Source organism: Octopus sinensis, linkage group LG22, assembly GCF_006345805.1.
Source record: "Octopus sinensis linkage group LG22, ASM634580v1, whole genome shotgun sequence".
NCBI lineage: Eukaryota > Metazoa > Mollusca > Cephalopoda > Octopoda > Octopodidae > Octopus > Octopus sinensis.
The window spans coordinates 23,276,538-23,299,553 of NC_043018.1; the positions used below are offsets into that span (position 1 = coordinate 23,276,538).

At 41.0% G+C, this 23,016-nt stretch overlaps 1 protein-coding gene across 3 annotated transcripts in view; it reads left to right on the plus strand.

Moving 5' to 3' along the window:
* The window catches only part of LOC115223211 (protein SMG7), a 174,891-nt gene that overhangs the window by 101,972 nt on the left and 49,903 nt on the right, over nucleotides 1–23,016 (plus strand). For 2 of the 3 annotated variants that reach the window (XM_029793686.2, XM_029793684.2), the window contains exons 3-4: nucleotides 12,305–12,422; nucleotides 18,581–18,647. In XM_029793686.2, the coding sequence (XP_029649546.1) occupies nucleotides 12,305–12,422; nucleotides 18,581–18,647 (185 nt within the window). The remainder of the gene's footprint in view (nucleotides 1–12,304; nucleotides 12,423–18,580; nucleotides 18,648–23,016) is intronic. The other variant, XM_029793685.2, reaches the window with a different exon arrangement.

The window sequence follows — 23,016 nt, forward strand, 5'->3', positions numbered from 1 at the left end:
TATTGGTAAAGTGACGAGCAGGCAGAATCGTTAGTATGCCGGGTGAAATGCTTAGCAGCATTTCGTCCGTCTTTGCGTTCTGAGTTCAAATTCTGCCGAGGTCGACTTTGCCTTTCATCCTTCGGGATCGATAAAGTACCAGTGAAACACTGGGGTCGATGTATTCGACTAGTCCTCTTCAAAATTTCAGGCCTTGTGCCTTTAATAGAAAGGATTATTATTATTATTATTATTAAGTCGGCATAACTTAGAGTGGCTCAAGAACTAAGAGTGTCGTGCTCAGCAGTTACCCATCTTATTTCAAATTAGGTGTGTGTGTGTGTAAGATGGAGGTTCATTTATAAAGACCGGCTGAAATTGTATTTGTATTACCAACACACATACATACACATTTCTTTACTACCCACAAGGGGCTAAACACAGAGGGGACAAACAAACAAGGACGCACAAACGGATTAAGTCGATTAACTGGTACTTAATTTATCGACCCCGAAAGGATTGAAAGGCAAAGTCGACCTCGGCGGAAGCTTCAGGCAGTCCGTAGCAGGTAAAGGAGAACTAAAAATGGACAGTGTACGAAAAAGAACAATAACAATTTATTGGCATTGAAAGTTACACATTTTTTTTCCATATCGAAGTTACGAGGAAATTCAATAAGCTGATAGTTTCTTCATAGCTTACAGCTAGCAACAACTAGTTGCTACATTTTGCTCTCTCGGCTGGGCCAATCTTTTGGTCGAAACATATCTAAGCCTGTATTGTTATCTTTCGTGAGGGCCATTCATTCATCCCCACCCCTTCAATAAACACACGCACTATATACTCTTTTTTTTTTACTCTTTTACTTGTTTCAGTCATTTGACTGCGGCCATGCTGGAGCACCGCCTTTAGTCGAGCAAATCGACCTCGGGACTTATTCTTTGTGAGCCCAGTACTTATTCTATCGGTCTCTTTTGCCGAACCGCTAAGTGACGGGGACGTAAACACACCAGCATCGGTTGTCAAACAATGCTAGGGGGACAAACACAGACACACAAACATATACACACACACTTATATATATACATATATACGACAGGCTTCTTTCAGTTTCCGTCTACCAAATCCACTCACAAGGCATTGGTCGGCCCGAGGCTATAGTAGAAGACACTTGCCCAAGATGCCACGCAGTGGGACTGAACACGGTTCGTTCTTCACTCATTTATTTTACTGTTCGTATTTTAACCCGTGTCCATTGTCTGAAAATCTTTCGTCACACATCTGTGACCTCTTCAGTGATGCATTTCGTCCCCGTACATGCCCCTGCCCGCAGAAAACTGTTTAAAAAGAAACTTGGTTTTGGTGGTGTGTGTGTGGAGAAACCCCCCCACACACGCGCGTAACCTCAACGCCGTCGCTCGAACGATATCTTTAGAAATAGCAACGGCATCTCCCTCAAATCACGCCCTGTCGCCTTTGAAGCACACCTACTCAATCGCATCCCCACTTCTGAATTCGTTTCCTCATAACTCTCAGAAAAAATTGATAGTCTTTTAATGAAATTTTCTAAAATACCTTTCAGATGACGTAGATTCCGATTATATCGGAATTTAATGCGGAAAAAAAAAATTGGGACGGGGGTGAGGGGTTCCGGATAATTCATACGAGTCGACTTTGTTTCCTCATAACTTTCAAGCAGGCAGATATTTTAAAAGTAATTTTACTCAAATACCTTTCAGGTGGTGTATACTACGATTACATCGAAAATTAGTGTGTGTGCTAGTGGGTATGGTAGGCGCGTACGCATACATACTGATACACGTCACATAATTTTTTCAAAATTTTACTTTCAGTTTGTACATGGTTGTGTTTGTGTACGCGCCCATCAATATATATATATATATATATATATTTTTTTTTTTTTTAAAGGTGTAACGTTTATGCTAGTCTTGATAGAATTGTCATATCGGTTCAATTTTAACAAAACTGTCCGACGAACGGGAACGTGAAACTCCGAGTAACAGGTTTTGTTGAATTTCTGCTGCTTTTAAATAAAGCATATTACTCTACCCCTGGTATTTGAGTACTCTTTTTTTCCCACCTTGTTTCACATTTATGTGTTTACTCCGGTATATATATATATACATAAATGAGGGTGCAAAATTAGATATTAATTTAATAATACCGTCAGTTTAACACCAAGTGACCCAGCACATAGAAACCGCTAGGTTGCAAGGACGCAAACAAACCAACACCGGTTGTCAAGCAGTGGTGGTGGGGATAAGCATAAACACAAAGACACACAAACCCATAGTACGATGGGCTTCTTTCAGTTTCCATCTACCAAATTCTCTTACAAAGTTTCGGTTGGCATAAGGATTATGGTAGAAGGTAAGGTGCCACGCAGAGGCAAATGACCCTGGAACCATGTCGTTGGGAATCGAACTTTTTACCTCACAGCCACTGTAATATATCGGATTTGTTTTATTTTAGTAAATAATTTATGATTTTTTTTTTAATATTAAAAAAAAACAAAACTTTTTTATCTGTTCTATTCTTGCGTGTTACTCCGATTTTCTGTACCGGAAATTGAAAAATCTTTATATATAAAAGTCAAGTTGTGTGTCTGTCTCCTACGATTTAGATTCCGAACTACTCCCACATTTTGCGGTGCAGTTTAACCAAAACCGGGTATCTTATAGTCGTGATTCATATCGAGCCCTTCTGGGTATTAGCGCGCGTCTACGATGAGTCTACGATTTTAAAAATAATTTACCATCATTTTTTTCCATTTTAATGCATTTTTTTGCTATTATATAAGGGAAGTAACTCTCTAAAAATGTCTACGATGAGTCAACGATTTAAAAAAAAATTAGCATAATTTTTTTCCCATTTTTAATGCATTTTTTTGTTGCTATTTTTTGGCTATAACTCTCTAAAAATGCTTATATAGTTATTTCCCTTACAAACCCGAGCAACGCCGGGCGATACTGCTAGTAAATAAATAAAACTGAAACTTTATGAAACTGGACGATCTTATTTATGGCCAGCTGTTTAAACCTCAGGTCAGGTCAGCTCTCATTAAAGACTTTCCTGCCGTGACTATACTGTCAAAGTCCTAAAAGTACCGTGCACCTAGGTACTCATTTTCCCAGGTGATTTGCTTTCTTTTCACTTTCTGAAAACAGCAAGGATGATATGAAAGACGTTTGGTTGCCATTTCCAGCAAATGAAACAGCTACGGGTCACCGATGCACACACACACACACACGCGCACTTGGATGTGATATCCAGACGAGTGTTTACAGTCATGTTACGGTTGTTTCCCTTCTATTCTGCCTCTTTACTTCTCCTTCCCTACTCCTCTTCCTTCCACCTTTCTCTTTTTCCCCCTCTTCTCCTTCCTCCTCCCACACTTGTTCCTTCCCTTCTTTCTACTCTTCCATTTTTACCTCGCTCTCTTCCTCCTCTCACTCTTCTTCTTTCTCTTTTACTTCGCCCTCTTCCTTCCCTTCTTTTCTACTTTTCCTCTTTCTCTTCCTCTCACTCTGCTTCCTTCCTCCTCTTTCTACTTCGCCCTCTTGCTCCTCTCACTCTTCTTCTTTCCCTTCTTTATACTCTTCGTCTTTTACTTCGTCCTCTTCCTTCCCTTCTTCTTTTACTTCGCCCTCTTTCTATTCCTCTCACTCTTCTTCCTTCCCCCTCTTTCTATTCCTCCTTTACTTCGTCCTCTTCCTCCTCGATAACAAGAGTGGAGGTCGTGTCGTGTTGTGTGTTGTTGATTTTATGTGATGCTTTGGTAGTGATGGCGGGATATTGTTTTACCCCCCCCCCCAACCCCAGATCGAAAGACGTTCCAACCGTAACCATCCTATCCTGTTTTTGTCAAGACATTATCAGATTTTTAGATAAACTTATTTTGTTTTAGCAGCTCGAGCGAGCGACTGCCTCTCAATAATCTTATTTTACAATGATGTGATTAGTGTTGATGACGATTGACGACGTTAGTCCACCCCCACCCCAGATCAGCTCTGGTTGAGGCTTTCCACCCGGAGCCATCCCGCCTTTTCCCTAGGCACAGTACCCGTCTACTGTACATTCCTTTTCTAATTCAATGTAGGGAGGTTCGGCTGCTATATAATAGCAATGTCGATTGACAGCGTAGAAGAAGCTCCTTCGTTGGTTTGTGATGGTGATGATGTCCTAGGTCAACCCTGGTATAGCAGAAAGACCTATGGCTATTGATTATTCCAGCCACGACCCTCCCGCCTTCCAGAAGTAGGGAACCCGTGACGGAGGTGGTGGTGTTGTTGGTAATGGTAATGGTCGTGGTATGTTGTTATTTTGTGAGTTCAAATTCCGCCGAGGTCGACTTTGCCTTTCATCCTTTCGGGGTCGATAAATTAAGTACCAGTTACGCACTGGGGTCGATGTAATCGACATAATACTTATGTCTGTCCTTGTTTGTCCCCTCTGTGTTTAGCCCCTTGTGGGTAATAAAGAAATAGGTATGTTGTTATTTAGCTCGGTCAACAGTGATCGAGCAGACAGACCTTTGGTGTCAGGCGTTCCAGCCATGATCAGCCTGCTTTTTCCCAAAGAAGCATCCCAGGACTACATCGTTTTATGCTTGTCCTTCCTAGTTGAAGGCCATGCACTGTGATTTAGTTGCTTTTTCTAGCAGGTTGAGCGACCACTACACTTTCGGTTCTTTTATTGTGTTGCTGGTAGTGGCGGTGATGGAATGTTGTTTAACTGCAGGTCAGGTATGGCTGTGTGGTAAGAAATTTACTTCCCAACCACATGGTTCCGGGTTCAGTACCTTTGCGTAGCACCTTGGGCAAGTGTCTTCTCTAACCCCAAGTTGACCAAACCTTTCTGAGCTGATTTGGTCGACGGAAACTAAATATATTGTAAAAGTGGTAGTGTGAGTTGAGCGAGATTTGGCTGCTATTTCTAGTTGTCGACTGTAGTGGTCGTGATAGTAGCGTTAGCCTTAACCTTAACTCCCTTACACGCTTTCTCCTACTCATCCTTCTCTCTTCTTTATACCAGCCACCCTCGCTCCCCTCTTCACTCTTTCTTTTCCTATCCCTCCCTGTTCCTCTTCCGATCTCTTTCTGTAACTCTTCCCTCCTACTCTCTTTTTCCCCAGTCATACCCTCATACCTTTCCCCTTTCTTATAATTCGTATCCTTTCTCTCTTTTCCCCCTCTCATCAGTTTTCTTTTTCTTAATATACTCTCTATCCCGTCACTTCCTCTCCCTACCTTTCTCTCTCTCTCTATATATATATATATCGTCTTCCCCCCTTATGTGTATATGTTTATTTATATATATATATATATATATATATATAGGTACTACTAGCGAACAGTGGTCCCGGTGCGCGCCCTCGCGCAAGCTAGTCGTGACTAGTCGATCCTGCAACGACTTACGTAGCAAAGTAAATAAAACACAAAAGCACAAAGTAAGGATCAACTAGTCACGACTAGCTAGTGCGGATGCGCGAGTACGCGCGTGCGTGCACCGGGACCACTGTCCGCCAGTAGTACCTATATATATATATATATATAAATATATAAAATCTTCAACCCTCTCTTTCTCGTCATCTTTCATACATTTTTTGCCCCCCATTTATTTGTATTCCCCCTAAAAATTCCACCCCAATAGTTTACTCTTAACATCACATTGAACTGTCCCCCCCTCTCTCTCTCTCTTCGTCTTCTCTCACTACCACTCTTCCCCAACTCCACACATTGTTTTCGTTCTGTTGCTTCTCTTGTGGAGACTTCTCTTACAAAGCAGCTGTAGTAGTATTAGTAGTTTCTATTATTGTTATATAGTGATTGTAGCTATATAGTATAGGCGCTGGTGTTGGTGGTGTCTTAGTGGTGATAATCGTAACTGCGACGGCCGTGGTGGTGGTGGCGGCGGCGGTGGTGGTAATATTCGTATGGCTTGTGGGTAGGAGCGAGCGAGGGAGGAATGAAATTTTTTAACATATTCCCGTATATAAGCCTTCCATACCAACAGCAACAATAATTTTTCAATCACCAATTACTCGCCCCACCCACGCTACCACTGCCTTACTACTACTACTACTACTACTACTACTACTACTACTGCGACTACTGCTGCTACTTGTTATGCATGAGCTATCACCGCTGATAAATAACATCACTGGTGATACGGGTGGTGGGTGTAGTAATAGTAGTAATGATGGGGGGGGGGTTCTGTCTTTCTCTACTGCACTTAATTAGTACTGCTGGTTACTTGTACTAATCACAACACAAATTAATAATACCACCACCACCACAACACTAACTCAAGTGTCGTAGAAACATTTGCCACGAATACCAATCCAGCAGTAACCCACACAGTACCACATCCAGTTTTAGTAGTTACATTAGCACCAGTACCATCTGTCACCACCACCACCACCAGAAACACCACTACCATCTTCACCTCTACCCAGGGTCTCCAATCTCGGCTCCACACCATTCATGCATGTCTGCGCATGTTTCCTCTTCGCTTGTCATGTTGGACACTTCGTGATATCTTTACGGTTACGCGCGCGGGCGCGCGGAGTCTCGCTGTGTCCCTACACCCCCCCCCCACCCCCGCCACCGCCCCCCGGGTTTTGTTTAGCGAATGAAATCTTTCCATGCCAGATGTGCGTGTCCTGTTTTGGTTTTGTTTTTTTTTTTTTTGTTCCGTTTCCCCACCCCCCACTTCTTGTAGTTCCTCTCCCACTCCAGTCTGTGTGCCACTGCCAGAGCCACAAGGGCCTGGCTAAGATTGTGCAGTAAATGCAACAGCTGCAATAACATGAACGAAAAATGTCATGGTCACCATGATCATCATCATCATCATCACGATCTGAGCTCTTGTACAAACCCACCCCATTTATTTTTCTACCTGACAACTTGTGTAAGTCTTTCCGCCTACTTGTCCGTCCCTCTCTCTCTCTCTCTCTCTCCTCTCTCTCTCTCTCTCTCTCTCACCCCTTTGTTCTGTTTATGTTCTGTCTGTTTCTGTCTATCTTTCCTGTCTGTACCCATTTGTGCCTCTATGCAACAATTAGCAACGCAAATTTAAATTCAGAATGATAGAATTATGCAACTTTGGTGCTCCCTTTCTTGACTAAAAAGATCTTGCTTGCTACACATGCTAGAACTCATCTATGAAAAAACCTCATTTTCTTTGTCTTCCTGAATATTGCCACCAAAGTGCATCAAGCATCTTAGCTACTTTTTCAGGGCCAGTATTTAACAATGAGCTATTAATGATTATCTAAAAGGCTTAAGATCCTTTGTTCTCATATTATCTGTCGCTGTATTCAGAAATATGTCATTCACCATTTGTTTTGTTTCTTATAATCTTCATATTCCTGCGGTTTCTTCATTTGTCTTTTACTATAACCATCTACCTGATCACTCTCAACCTCTCTCCTGCTTTGGCCTTTCTCTCATACCCTAACCCCTCGTTGCATAACAAAGTCACCCCACTGGCTAGGTGGGCAGACCAATATTCTCCTTGAACAGAACACTATTCCACCACAGGGTTACCCATTTACAGCTGAGCGGACTGGAGTAGCATAAAATGAAGTTTTGCTCAAGAATGCAAAATACTACTCAGTCTGGAAATTGAAACCATGACCACAAGGTCATGAGTGCAGCAGCCTAACCACTAGGCCACACATCCTCACAATTGACATAACCCAATCTCTGCTCTACAAACATGTTGTCATCTCTCTGCCTTTTTCTATTGTTACTTTGATGGCGTCTATTCCTCAGAATTGGCTCAACTCGTGCCACCGCCACTCATCTCTCCCGCCCTACTCATTCATCTCTTGTCACTCAAGTGACCTCATCAGTAAGCCTTGTAACCTACAATCCTTACACCAACTGCTGTTCACAATCCTTCCTTCCCAGAGTGTCAATCCTCTGGAATTCCCTCCTCACTCAGGAGTTTTCTATAGGTGTCAGAATGTCAATGGTATCAGTCTCATTGATTTGCAAGGGCCTATAGCGGTCATGCACACAACCCCTTGCTCTGGATCTAGCAAATACAAGAGAGAAAAAAAACAAGGTTTAATTTTATCATGACTGTCATTGTTTGAGTGAGTAAACCAAGTTTTATAATTATTCTATGGTTGAGCTACTAACAGTGGAAAAAAAGCAGCTAGCCATGAATAATATGGGGTCAATTAAAAGCATTTCATTCAAGCCTTAGTTTGTATAAATGTGTGCAAAGTATTTTGTGAAGAAAAACTTCTGTTGCTCTGAAAGCCGAGCTTAAAACAAGCTACCATATGACTATGCTCTTTTCTGCATTACATTGGTAGAATTAAATAAATTATTGGGGCACGTAAAAAGCACCATCTGAACGTGGCCGATGCCAGTACCGCCATGACTGGCTTCCGTGCCAGTGGCACATAAAAAGCACCAACCGATCGTGGCCGTTGCCAGCCTTCCCTGGCATCTGTGCCGGTGGCATGTAAAAAGCACCCACTACAATCACAAAGTGGTTGGCATTAGGAAGGGCATCCAGATGTAGAAACACTGCTAGTTTTGACTGGAGTCTGATGTAGCCTCCTGGCTTCCCAGACCCTGGTCGAACCGTCCAACCCATGCTAGCATGGAAAACGGACGTTAAACGATGATGATGATGAGAGTCAAGCTGAATAGCTTCAGAGATAAGGACATCGGATATCACACTTTGAATCTGTTTGAAGCCTATCGTTATAATCTTCAAATCTAAAGCCTGTAGTTGTATTGATCTTAGAGCATAGGCTTTAGACTTGCCTATCTTTGCATGTGGAGACTGGATCTGGCAAACTCTGTGGAAGAAACCTTGATGCCTCAACAGAGAATGTGGCTGCAATAACTCCTTATGGAATCCAGAGGGCTAGATGAAGCAAGCAAGACATTTGGTCATCCATCTGTCTTCATCCCTTGACTTAGTTTTGTCACTGGACTGAAGATCTGAAGATGGTCATGGATGAGAAAGTGAGGTTGGCAACGTGCAACTCTTCTTCTCTTTAAATAAAGTCATTACATAAAGTCATCAGTCATCTCCAGGCTTACCAGATGGTCATCATCAATCTGACAAACATTCATAGCATAAGATTTAGTGGTTTAGGGTCTATAACATAACCATTGCCCAGTACAGTGGTTCTCAGCTGGAGTCTGTATGGCCCCTGGGGTGCATATAAGATTTTTGGGGGTTCATGAAAGCAAAATAGTAAATTGGGGACCCACAGTAGTATATTAAGGGTCCATAAAAAATTTTGCTTTGGATGTAATTATTGCAAGAAACAGGTTTTACATAGTTCAACCTACAAAAGTTAATGTGAGAAAAGCAAAATAGGGATTTTGGAAGGAGTTTCTATAAAACTAGTTTTTAACCCTTTAGCGTTCAGATTATTCTATCAAACGTAATGCCTATTGATTCCCATTGATTTGAATTAATCATGCATTATCTCATATCTTCAAGATCTTGATGGTGTAATTATTTAATGTAGAATAACATTGTAGGATAGGTGTGAGAGCCTGGATCTGGTCAGTTTGAACATAAAACAGATCAGCTATTTTGGCCGGATATGGCCGGTTTAAATACTAAAGGGTTAAACATCAAATGGCAATGGGAGAAGGGGTACCAGAATAAAATAGTAATCAAAGGTGTCCATGGATAAACAAAAATGGTTGAGAACCCCTGCTTTAGATGGATGTATTGCAAGAAACAGGTGGGTTTCTTCCTCGAACATTTTACACAGTTCAACTTAAACAGGTTAATGTGTGGAAAACAAAAGAGGAAATTTGAAAGAAGCTTTTACAAAACTAGTTTTTAAACATCAAATGGCTGTGGGAGTATACCAGAATAAAATAGTAATCAAAGGGGTCAATAGATAAAAAAAAGATGATTGAGAACCACTGCTCTAGTGCTTATAATACAGGTTTTGGTTGTCCGAGTGTAGGCTCTGGTTGTTGGGTGCCCTTAGTGTGAGCTTTAGTTGTCGAGTGCCTGTAGCACAAATTGTAATGGTCCTGTGTGTATAGTATAGTGTTTAGAACCTGTGGGGAAGACATGGTTGGTTGATCAATAACTATAATTGCATTTTTATTGGCATTTACCTTCGAGGCTAAACTGACATTTGAACTTGGGATCTGAGTAACCAAATCCAGCTGATATGCGTTAATGACTAAATGAGAACAAATCTCAATTAGTTTGAATGTTCTACTGGTATAGACATGAAGATCTTTAGATCTGGTGACCATTATTGAGGCCTGATTTGATGATAAAACCATAGCTGGGGTGCACCTACAGCGCAGGTTTTAGCTGGGGTGCACCTACAGCGCAGGTTTTAGCTGGGTTGTGCTTATAGTGCAAGCTTCAGCCTGGTTGCACCAACAGCACAAGCTTTAGCTTGACATACTTATAGCATATAATGCAAGCTTTAGCCATGTTGTACTTCTTGCACAGGAGTTAGCTGTCCCATACTTTGACTATACTACCACCCTCATTAAGTCGAGCAATGCGATATTTAATTACAAGAAATTGTCGTAAACAGCTGGAGGTCAAAGTTGATTTAACCTAAATTATTTAAACTCCTCATCTCTGGGCTTCATGTCTAGAACTAGAGATGGTGAAATTTGAGGTCATGTTGTCAATTTCTGTGAAAGGCACCAGTGTTGTACATGAACTTTCTACAACTGACAAGTCAGTTGTACATACTAAATTATCTTTCATTCTTCCACTAGTAACGTGTCAGTGACCAGCCCTGCTTCTTTGATACAAAACCCTTTTACTTCACTCTTTTGCATTTAAACTGGCCATATCTGGCCCAAATATTCTACCAGTTTTGTGTTAAAAGTGACCAAATCCAACATTTCACACCTACCCTACAAGGACGATTTCATCTCAATCGAAGGAGAGGGGCTTTCTCCGTCCAGGTTGTGGACCCGTGGAATAAGCTGCCGGACGAGATAGTGAGGATGCCGATGACCGCTCGGTTCAAAGTCTCTCTTCACCAGAAATGGCCTGAACTCTTTGCATGAACACCCCTGTACATAACTCCATGTCCCCCTACATGGCCTTGCTTTTTGCTTTTTGAGCCAAAAAATTAACTTAACATAAAAATATGCAATCACACCATTGAAATTTTGAAGCTACAAAATAATGTGTAATTAATTCAAAACAATGTGAAAAAATATGCATTACATTTGACTAAGAAATCTGAATGCTATAGGGTTAAACTGACCATAGCTGGCCCAAATATTCTACCTGTTTTAATCAGTATTTTAAAGGGTTAATCATTTTCTAACTATATTTCCATCAAAATACTTTGTATGTTTCTGTCAATTTTAATATGATCACAATTGCAGCGTGGAAGGTGTTTGTAAGCCATTTAAGAAACACACAAAAGCCGTTCGATTCACTTCAACATTTAAGTTTAATTTGTCAAAATATTTTCGTCACTAAAATCCGCGACCTGTTCACAGACAAAGGTCACAGATTTTAGCGACGAAAATATTTTGACAAATTAAACTTAAATGTTGAAGTGAATCGAACGGCTTTTGTGTGTTTCTTAAATGGCTTACAAACACTTTCCACGCTGCAATTGTTTTCATTCCAGCACACAATCTCAGATCAAGTCACTCGCTATGCGAGTACATCTCCGTAATATGATCAACAACCCAGAAAAATTCAGTAAAGTTCTTGTCTCCCTCCACTTATTAGGACAGGAGTTGTAGTTGAACTTAATATAAAAGTTCTCACCTAAAATTGTATTAGAAGGTATTGAGCCGGTCTCTGTCCTGGTGTCAAAAGGGTTAGTGTTCATATTTGAATTAAAGGCACATAATCTTGACCTCACATCTCTCTCTCCCTCTCTCCCCCTCTCTCCCGAAAGGATGAAAGGCAAAGTTGACCTTGGCGGAATTTGAACTCAGAATGTAAAGATGGACAAAATGCTGCAAGGCATTTCGCTCAGCATCCGTTTGGGGTTGATAAATTCTTTTTTTCTATGTGTGTGCATGTAGTATTCATTTACTCATTGTCTGCCCTCCAAACCTATTATGTGCACTAATCCTGTACCTCTTAGGTTAACTCTCTATCTATTTTACTCTTTCTCTCTTCCCTTCTCTCTGCATGATATACAGCAAGATTGGAGAAACCTACCAACCAACTGTCCAAGGAACATTTACATTTGAATATTAATTATATCGAAATGTTATTAAATATGTTAACACTAGCCGTAGTTAAAAGTAAATCTATAAATATTGATTTAACTAAACCCTAAACTTCTTCTCTGTTTTAGATCCTAGCAAGAATGTGTCTGAAGTTTGGGTATCACGTCAAAAGCTGGAGGATCTTTACAAGAAGCTGCTGATAATGGATTTAGAATATGCTTTGGACAAGAAAGTGGAACAAGACCTGTAAGTAACGTCTTTGGACACTTCTTTTACCCCTGTCTTATTGTCTGCATTCTGCTTAAACATCTCCTTTCTGGGGACTTTTCTGTGCATTTCGTATTGGAGGTGTGTGTGTTATATATGTATATAGGCGCAGGAGTGGCTGTGTGGTAAGTAGCTTGCTTACCAACCACATGGTTCTGGATTCAGTCCCACTGCGTGGCACCTTGGGCAAGTGTCTTCTACTAAAGCCTTGGGTCGACCAAAGCCTTTTGAGTGGATTTGGTAGACAGAAACTGAAAGGAGCCTGTCATATATATGTATGTATATATATATATATATATATATATATATGTATGTGTGTGTCTGTGTTTGTCCCCTCAACATCACTTGACAACCAATGCTGCTGTGTTTACGTCTCCGTAGCTTAGCAGTTCAGCAAAAAAAGACCAATAGAATAAATACTAGGTTTACAAAGAATAAGTTCTGGGGTTGATCTGCTCAACTAAAGGCGGTGCTCCAGCATGGCCGCAGTCAAATGACTGAGACAAATGAAAGAAAATATGTATATGTAACAACAGATAGATAATGTGTCAATCCACTGCAACTGTTTCCAACGAATTTTGAATTGATTAATGAGACATTACATCATCATCATCATCATCATCGTTTAACGTCCGCTTTCCATGCTAGCATGGGTTGGACGGTTCAACTGGGGTCTGGGGAGCCCGAAAGCTGCACCAGGCCAGTCAGATCTGGCAGTGTTTCTACAGCTGGATGCCCTTCCTAATGCCAACCACTCCGAGAGTGTAGTGGGTGATTTTATGTGCCACCGACACAGGTGCCAGATGAGGCTGGCGAACGGCCACGCTCGGATGGTGTTTTTTATGTGCCACCGACACAGGTGCCAGACGAGGCTGGCAGACGGCCACGCTTGGATGGTGTTTTTTGTGTGCCACCGACACAGGTGCCAGACGAGGCTGGCAGACGGCCACGCTCGGATGGTGTTTTTTATGTGCCACCGACACAGGTGCCAGACGAGGCTGGCAGACGGCCACGCTTGGATGGTGTTTTTTGTGTGCCACCGACACAGGTGCCAGACGAGGCTGGCGAACTAGAAAAAAACATTTTCACCAGAGGAATATCTGAACCACAATATTTGGCTATTGATATACTCAGTCGGGTACAGTTAACTGTGTACATAACTTGAATATTTTTTCTACCTGTACTTTGGTACTCACATACGCATTCCTCTATTTTTGTTGTGTACACATTTTACTTTTTGACCCGACCTGGTGCCTTACCATTTAAGTGCCTGGTTCACTTGAATTCTGATCTATTATGTGTGTGTGTGTGTGTGTGTGTGTGTGTAATCCATGCCAGCATGGAAAAAAAAGGACATTAAATGATGTTGATGATCGACTTAATCCATTTGGCTGTCCTTGTTTGTCCTCTCTCTGTGTAACCTCTTGTGGACAGTAAAGAGATAAGTAAACTGTAGTTAGTGTGTGTGTGTGGTGGGTACAGACACTAAAATATGAAGAAATCATCATCATCATTTTAATGTCCTCTTTTACACACACACACACACACATATGTATACACACATCATCATTTAACGTCTGTTTTCCATGCTGGCATGGGTTAGACAGTTTGACAGGAGCTGGTAAGGCCAGGGGCTGCACCAGGCTCCAGTTCTCTGGCATTGTTTCTATGGCTGGATGCTCTTCCTAGTGCCAACCACCCACCAGAGTGTACTGGGTGCTTATTTACGTGGAACCAGCACCAGTACTTATTATGTTGCAGTTGCACCTGTGTAAATTCTGCTGTGGTAGATGGGTCTTCTTGAGGACAGCAAGGCACCAAATATATTGGTCCTTTGTCATCTCCTTCATAAGTTTCTGCATGTTGAGATCGGCCTTCAGTACTTCAACTTCATCCCATGTCTTCCTCGGTCTCCCTCTTCCACTAGATCCATCCATTTTATGGGATTAGCACTTCTGTATGAAACTGTTGACATCTATACGCATCACATGACCGAACCAGCACACTCTCTTGCACACTGCATCTAGTTCCTTTTGTGCCCAACTTTTCTCTCAATACCCTAGTGCTCTGTTGCACATGTACAGGGTCAGGCAAAATGATCTGACACATTTGTAGGTTAAATAAAAGGCAAATGAAGTAAAGAAACAAAAAAGTGTTTTTATTTTTGAAAAGTACATATAATGCCATTTTGTTTCATTATGTTTTAAAAATTAAATCAGTCAAATGGGATCCATTATTGTCCACACACTGTCGTTGCACATCCAGTGGAGCAGTCTAGCTTCATTCCTCTCTAGTCTTCACATGCCCTCTGCATTCACGGACCACATCTCACTACAATGTAGCATTACTGTTCGTATACATGTATCTTACAACCTTCCTTTCACTCGGAGAGAGAGAGAGAGACCTTTGGTTGCCAACAGAGGTGAAAGCTCTCTGAATTTTTTACATCTTATTTAAGCAATTACACTTTCTGTACATCCTCCCCTACTGCTAATCAGGTTTCCTAGGTAGCAGAAATTATCCACTACCTCTAAAGAGCCTCTGGTGCAGTTGAGGAAATCAATTTTCTGAGTATCTGTAGTTTTTATGGAATTCCTGCTCATACTTTTCCCACATATCAAGCAGGGCCATTTACCTGTTGGGAGAAGGGTCCTGTCCCTTCTCTTGCTTACTAGAACCTTAGTTTTTGCTAAGTTAATCCTAAGACCCATTGATTCCAGGTTTTGCTTCCACACCTGGAATGGCTTTTCTAGTTTTGTTACAGAATCTGCTATGAGAGCAAGATCGTCAGCATATAGCAGTTCTCAGGAGTAGCTGGTCTTGAATTCCTCTTCTATGGCCTGGGGGGATGATGATGAATAGGAGGGGACTGTGAACTGAACCCTAATGAATACCTACCTGTACACTAAATTCATCACTGTACTCATGCTTAATTCTCACCTTACTGACAGAACCTCTTTGCATGGCTTGTACAGCTTTCACAAGCCACATGTCTACCCCTAACCTCCACAGTGGTGTTTTCTGTCAAAGGCTTTCTCCAAGTCAACAAATACCAACTACAATGGTTTGTTCTTTGCCAAATACTTCTCTTGAAGTTGTCTGACTATAAAGCATCAATAGTGCTTCTCGCTGGCACAAAGCCAAGCAGCATTTCATCTAATCTGATTTTGTTACAAATTAATTGGGTTATAACTCTTTCTGTAACTTTCATGACCTGGTCCAGCTATTTAATACCTCTTTAATTACTTTGATCTAAAGCATCTTCCTTACCCTTATAGCAGCTGACTATAATACTGCTATACTGGTCATTTGGGGATGACGCCTTCCTGAATAATCTGATTAACTATATGGGTAACCAGACCATATCCCACTCTGCCAGATATTCTAAGCATTTCAGTTGTGACACCCGATAGACTTGGGTCTTCATATCCTTAATTGCCTTATCTATCATACTGCCGTCAACACAAATAGCTGGTCCCTCTGTTGAGTTTACATAGGGGAGATTCTTTTTCCCATTCATAGTAGCACTTCCATGCCTCTTTCTTTGCAGAGTCACTAGCACAGTGAGCATACCATTGTCCATCCATACACACTTCTCTCTGACACACTGTCTAACAATCCAGAGCACCTCAAGTCTGTAATCTTATTACTGTTAAAAATTGGCAAGCCTCTTTCTGCTTCTGCCCTTGCTAGATAAACCTGTTACATAGCTTCCCTTTTGGCTACCTGATATAGCACTTTTGCTGTTTCCATTTCTCTGATATTACCAAGCCTGTCTCTTCACTTGTATGGCCCTTTCTACCTCACTGTTCACCATCAGGTCACTCTCCATCTGACAGATTTTGCTCCATCCACAGATTTGGTTTACAGCCTTCAGAAGGTTGTCTTGTGAGAACTTCCAGTTGTCCTCTACATTATACATCACAGCCTCCTCTTATTTCTCATCAAATGCTTCAATCAGAATGTCTCTAAAACTTTTGGGTGGTTGGGGTTAGGAAGGGCCTCCAGCTGTAAAAATCCTGCCAAAACAGTCACAGAAGTCTGGTGCAGGCTTTTGCTTGGCTGGCTCCTGTCAAACCATCCCACCTATGCCAGCATGGAAGGCAGCTGTTAAATGATGATGATGATCACACACACACACACACACACACACACACACACATGAATGAGGGGACAAACAAAAGAAAGAGGCAATCAAACACAGTGTACGTATGCACAGGTATGACTGTATGGATGAGTTTGCTTCTCAACCCTGTAGTCTAGGGTTCAGTTCCACTGCAGAATAAATACCTTAAGCAAGGTGATGGTGCCATGTAAAAAGCACCCAGTACACTCTGTTAAGCAGTTGGTGTTAGGAAGGGCATGCAGCTGTAGAAACCAGGCCAAAACAGACTATGGGACCTGGTGTGGCTCCTGGCCTTACCAGCTCCTGTCAAGCTGCCCAACTTGTGTCAGCATGGTAAAATGGATGTTAACCCTTTGGAAACAGAGCCTCATTTGGAATTTCAATGCCAAGAAGACGGAGCCCTTTTCACAAGCCTTACAAAGGGCAGGCACTTATTTAAAAAAAAAATAATAAATAAATAAAAAATAAAGTAATTCACCGATATAAAACTTTATATATTCTTGTAGGAAATTGAATGAACTAGTACAAAAGTGCTGATTTATCGGCTGAAAATTTCTTCCATTCATCATAGACTTTTCAGCCGATTGATTAATCAGCCCTGTCATCTCCTAAGGGTTACATGATGATGATGATGATGATTATGATGATGTGCACACACATATATAATTACCTTGTTAGAGTCACTTTGCAGAAAAGAAACTCACATATTCCTTATATTTTCCGTCTTTGTATTATCATCATTCACTTGGTTTACTAATCAACTAATCGTTTGATCAATTAGTTGGTTCATAAGAGGCTTTTCATCACTGCCTTGAGACTTCCATCAGCTTCTCTTCTGCTAGAAACAGTCAATTGGCAGATAATAATAAAAAGAAATAAAATATATCCAGTGTTTGTGTGTGTGTGTGTGTGTGTTTGTTGGCTTCTAACATCTGTTTCAATGCTTGGTTTCATATCAAGAATCTTGAAAAATGAATACATTAATATGAATGTTGTGTGTGTGTGTGTGTGTGTGTGTTGTTGTTGTTGGTGGTGGTGGTGGTTAAGAAACATAGTTTCAGGTTCAATCCCGCTGTATGGCACCTTCAACATATCTTCTACTATAGCCCTAACCTGACCAATGCCTTAAGAGCAAATTTGGTTTATGGAAACTATATGGAAGCTTGCCATATATGTGTGTCTATCTGTCTCTGTGTGTATCCCCCACCAATTACTTGACAACCAGTGCTGGTTTGTGCACACCCTCTTAACTTAGCAGTTTGGCAAAAGAGAGATCAATAGAATAGTTACTCTTTACTCTTTTACTTGTTTCAGTCATTTGACTGCGGCCATGCTGGAGCACCGCCTTTAATTGAGCAACTCAACCCCGGAACTTATTCTTTGTAAGCCCAGTACTTATTCTATCGGTCTCTTTTTGCCGAACCGCTAAGTGACGGGGACATAAACACACCAGCATTGGTTGTCAAGCAATGCTAGGGGGACAAACATACACACAAACACACACACACATATATATATATATATACATATATACGACGGGCTTCTTTCAGTTTCCGTCTGCCAAATCCACTCACAAGGCTTTGGTCGGCCCGAGGCTATAGTAGAAGACACTTGCCCAAGGTGCCACGCAGTGGGACTGAACCCGGAACCATGTGGTTGGTAAGCAAGCTACTTACCACACAGCCACACCAGGCTTTAAAAACAACAAAAAAAAGTACTGGGACTAATTTGGTTCCTAAACCCTTCAAAGTGGTGCACCAGCATGGCCACATTCTTATGAGTGAAGCACAAAAGAACACACACACATACATAGGAACAAAATGCATTTGACATTTGAATGCATAACGGTAAGGAAACAGCTCGGAGTTGGCTTCCGTATTCACCACATGTGTCAGCATTTTGTTCCTTTACTTTCTCTCCTATCTCTCCACTCTCACCTCTCTCTTCTCTGTCATTGTTTTATTTATCCACCCCAATATGCTAATTGTTGCTGTTGTTGTTTTCTCTCCAGGTGGAACCATGCTTTCAAAAATCAAATTAACACCCTTCAAACTCAAGCTAAGGACAATCAGGTGAGGGTATGGACGCATCTTTTATATATATTTTTTATTTTTTTACATCCTATTGTGTTCTTTTTTTTAAAGAAATACTTTTACCTATGGCCTTTGAGATCAGTGACGAAAAGTTACTGGAAAAATGATATAAGTATTTGCATTGGGACCCCTTTCATCGAAAACCGGTGATTGTCGTACGCTGATGACAGGTCAATACCTAGAAACTGCAGTCCGTGCGTATCACTTAGGTTGACGAAGGAAGGATGACCTCCCTTTGGAAATACCTTAAGGGCACAGAAAGTGCGCCTAAAGCCAGCTGGATGAGATGTTCTCCTGGGGCTACAAGCTACAGTAACACCCACCCTTAGTGGTTAGCCATATTGAGATGGCAAATATACCCTCCTTTTTTTTCTATTTATTAAAGAGATACAAAAAAAGATGCTTTTTTTTGGTGTACTCTTAGAAGAGTGGGAGTGGGGACAATTTCGTCTTGCTTGTGGTGGTGGTGGTGGTGGTGGTGGGTAGAATCAGAGGAGGTAGGGCCCTGTAAAAGGTGTTAACTGTAAGGTGTATAGGTAGTTGAAACAGAGGGGAGAGGACCATGTGAAGAGGTTGCAGAATCAGTGGAATGGTCAGAAGGTTCTGTAAAGGGTGGTGGCTTTCAGAACGAGTGGAGTGGAGGACAAAATTCCTTCTGGTGTTCATGTCTTGCATTCACCCTCTAAGTAAAGATCCCCTTCAGAATAGACTTTGATATCTCATTCTTCTTGAATCTATAGAATAAATTTACCCACCATATTCTGGGTCCAGTTTAATCAACTATTTATCCCCATTAGCTCTAATTTCAGTTAAAAAATATATTTATTAGCAACAGAGGCAATAATAATACCAAGAGGTAATATTTATCCCCACTCAAACATGGTTGTTATGTTAGAACAAACTATACTGCATGAGATAGCCTGAGAGAAACTCTCACATTGACTTCTTGGTCATATGGACCCGGGCGCTGGTGTCACAATTAGTTAGTTATCTTGTTAAAAATATATATATATATATTAGTGACGGGGGCAGTAATAATACCAAAAGCTAATATTTATCGCCACTTGAAAGTTGATGTTCTGTTAGAACAAACTATACTGCGGTAGATACCATGAGAGAGACACTCATATTGGCTTTTGGTGTAAAATGCACTTTTGTTTATATTGCTGGTGGGGAGATAAATCCCTGCTACCTCCAGCACCAAGACCACCAGATCACTTGATTTCAACCTTGTTTGGTCTTGTCAATGACGGCCACTCAACTTCTAGAGGCAGCAGTGATTCTTTTCCCTGCCAGTATTATATAGATTGACAGTGCCAGAATAGGCGGTTCTCAACCATTTTTTACCTAAGGACCCCTTTGATTAGTATTTTATCTTGGTGGACCCCCATAGCCATTTGATGCTTAAAGATTAGTTTTATAGAAACTTATTTCAAAATTCCTATTTTGTTTTTCACACGTTAACTTGTCGCAGGTTGAACTGTGTAAAATGAGAAAGAAACCACGCTGTTTCTTGCTTCAAATACACCCACAGTAACATTTTTTTTCACGAACTCTTAAAATAGTACTGTGGATCTCCAACTTACTATTTTGCTTGCGCAGACCCCAAAAGTCTCACATGGACTCCCAGGAGTCGTATGAATCCCAGGAGTCATATGAATCCCAGTTGAGAACCACTGACCTAACATAAAGCCACCCCTCTCAAAGTACACCCCACCTCAACACTCCCCACACGCCACACACACTTGTGAAGGCTTGTCATGCAAGTTACCAGTTCACCTCACTGGTGCCAGCGCTATGCAAAACATTCCCACTTCGCTCTGTAAAGTGGTTCTCAGCAACAATTCGAGACAAAAGTATTTTATGAGATGATTCAGTGGTTATAGTGTCGGGCTCACAATCAATGAAATAGTGAGTTCAATCCTCAAACCGGACTGTGTGTTGTGTTCTTGAGCAAGACCCTTTATTTCTCGTTGCTCCAGTTCACTCAGCTGTTGAAATAAGCTGCGATGTCACTGGTGCCAAGCTGTATCAGCCTTTGCCTTCCCCTTGGTGTATAGAGGGGAGGCTGGTATGCATGGGTGACTGCTGGTCACCCATAAACAACTTTGCCTGGACTTGGGCCTCAGAGAGGAAACTTCTAGGTGCAATCCCATGGTCATTCATGACCAAAGTGGGTCCTATTCCTTGACACATTTTTTCCAGCTGGAATAACTATGTATCCTGCTTTACAACGAAATACCTGTTACTGTCCCCCCCACCATTGTACTTTGACCATCCCATCACTTAGAATAACACCTCCTCCCTCACTACCCCGCTCCCCAGATGAGGTTGTTTTGTCTTGCAAGTTACTTGGTGACCTGACTGGTGCCAGTGCTATGTAAAAAATGACCCAGTCTATTCTGTAAGGTGGTCAGTGTTAGGTAAGAATGCCAGACATAGAAGCCATGCCAAAAGCAGACATGGAGTTTGGTGCAATGTTCGGGCATGCCAGTTCCTGTTGAACCATTTCACCCATTCCAGTACAGAAAACACGTGTTAAAGAAACAAATTCAAAATAGATAGAATTGTAGGTTCTCTGTTGTGTTGTTTAACCCCTTCGTTACCAACCCGGCTGAAACCGGCTCTGGCTCTGAGTACAAATGTCTTGTTTTCATAAGTTTTGAATTAAAATCTTCCACGAAACCTTAGTCACAATTTATGTTCCTAACACTAGCTGAATGATAACTAAGTTATTTTACTAAATTCTTTGATATATTTAAAGTAATTGAAAGAAACACAGAGCATCTCAAAAGAAATATGGCAACCAAAGGGTTAACAAATGCTTAATTTACCCCTTTCAATACAAAACCAGCTGAAACCACCTCTGGTTCTGTAGTACTAATGTTTTGTTTTGAAACACAGAGCATCTCAAAATATATACAGTAACGAAAGGGTTAATAAATAACACAATTGATTGGCAAGAAATAACAATAGGGTTTCAAGTTCTCTCAGTGGGTCTGTCATTGCTTTTTATTTCTGTCTCAAAACCAGTGTTTCTAATACCTTAGAGCAACTTCCCAGTAAACACAGTGTAGGTTGTGTAAACACAAATAAAGCCAAATGGCTTCTAATTCAGCAGCAGAGCTTTTGTTCTTGTTCAACTCCTCAGCTCAGTCATGATGGTCTTTTCAGAATTGAGCATTGTGTATCTAGGAATACATTAACCCTTTTGTTACCATATTTCTGTTGAAGTATCCTGTCTTTGTCTCAATTCATCATCATCATCATCATCATCGTTTAACGTCCGTTCTCCATGCTAGCATGGGTTGGACGGTTCAACTGGGTTCTGGGAAGCCAGAAGGCTGCACCAGGCCCAGTCTGATCTGGCAGTGTTTCTACGGCTGGATGCCCTTCCTAACGCCAACCACTCCATGAGTGTAGTGAGTGCTTTTTTTTGTCTGAATTAATTTTGTCTCAATTAATTTTGAAAATAATGAGGAATACAAATTAACATGGAATTTTAACAGATTTTAATTTAGATCAACTTTAACACACAGAATTTGTATCATAAGACTGAAGGTGGTTTCAGGTGGGTTTGTATTAAAAGGGTTAACCAAAGTCTCCTTTTTTTTTTTTTTTTTTTCATGGTAGTCAGGTTGAAACCTTTAGCACTCAGATTATTCTGTCAAATGCAATGCTTATTTATTCACATTGTTTAGAATTCATCATGCATTATCTAATTGCGTTTCAGACTTCAGTGATGAGATTTATATTTAGAATGGCATTGTAGGGTAGGTGCAATAAGCTGGATCTGGATGGTTTAAATGCTAAAAGGTTAATTTGATGGCAGTTTGGCTGCCATTTTTAATACATTGAGCAACCACAAAGAGCAAAGATAGGGAACCCCTTGCTTGCAGATGAAATTTTTCTAGCATCAACATTTTCACCCTTCCACTAACAAAATCTCTAAGTGTTTGAGTTACATGAGAAGGCTTTAGGGTAACCATTTATTTGGGTTCAGTCCCACTGCATAGCACCTTGGGCAAACATCTATTGTAGCCCTGGTCTGACCAAAGTCTTGTGAGCAGATTTGGTGGATGGAAACTGAAAGAAGCCCATCGAATATATGTGTGTGTATATGTATATAAGTGTATGCATATGTGTATGAGTGTGTGTGTGTATGTATGTATATATACTTTTTTTAATTAAAGCTGTAAAAACATGATGTTTTTGTAGGTTTAATAAAAAAGCCTATTACTCTACCTTTGGTAATTGAGTACTATATTTTACCACTTTGTTTTGCATTCATATACTTACTTGTATGTGTGTGAGAGTCACTGTCTTCTTGTCTTCACATCACATGATGGTTAGA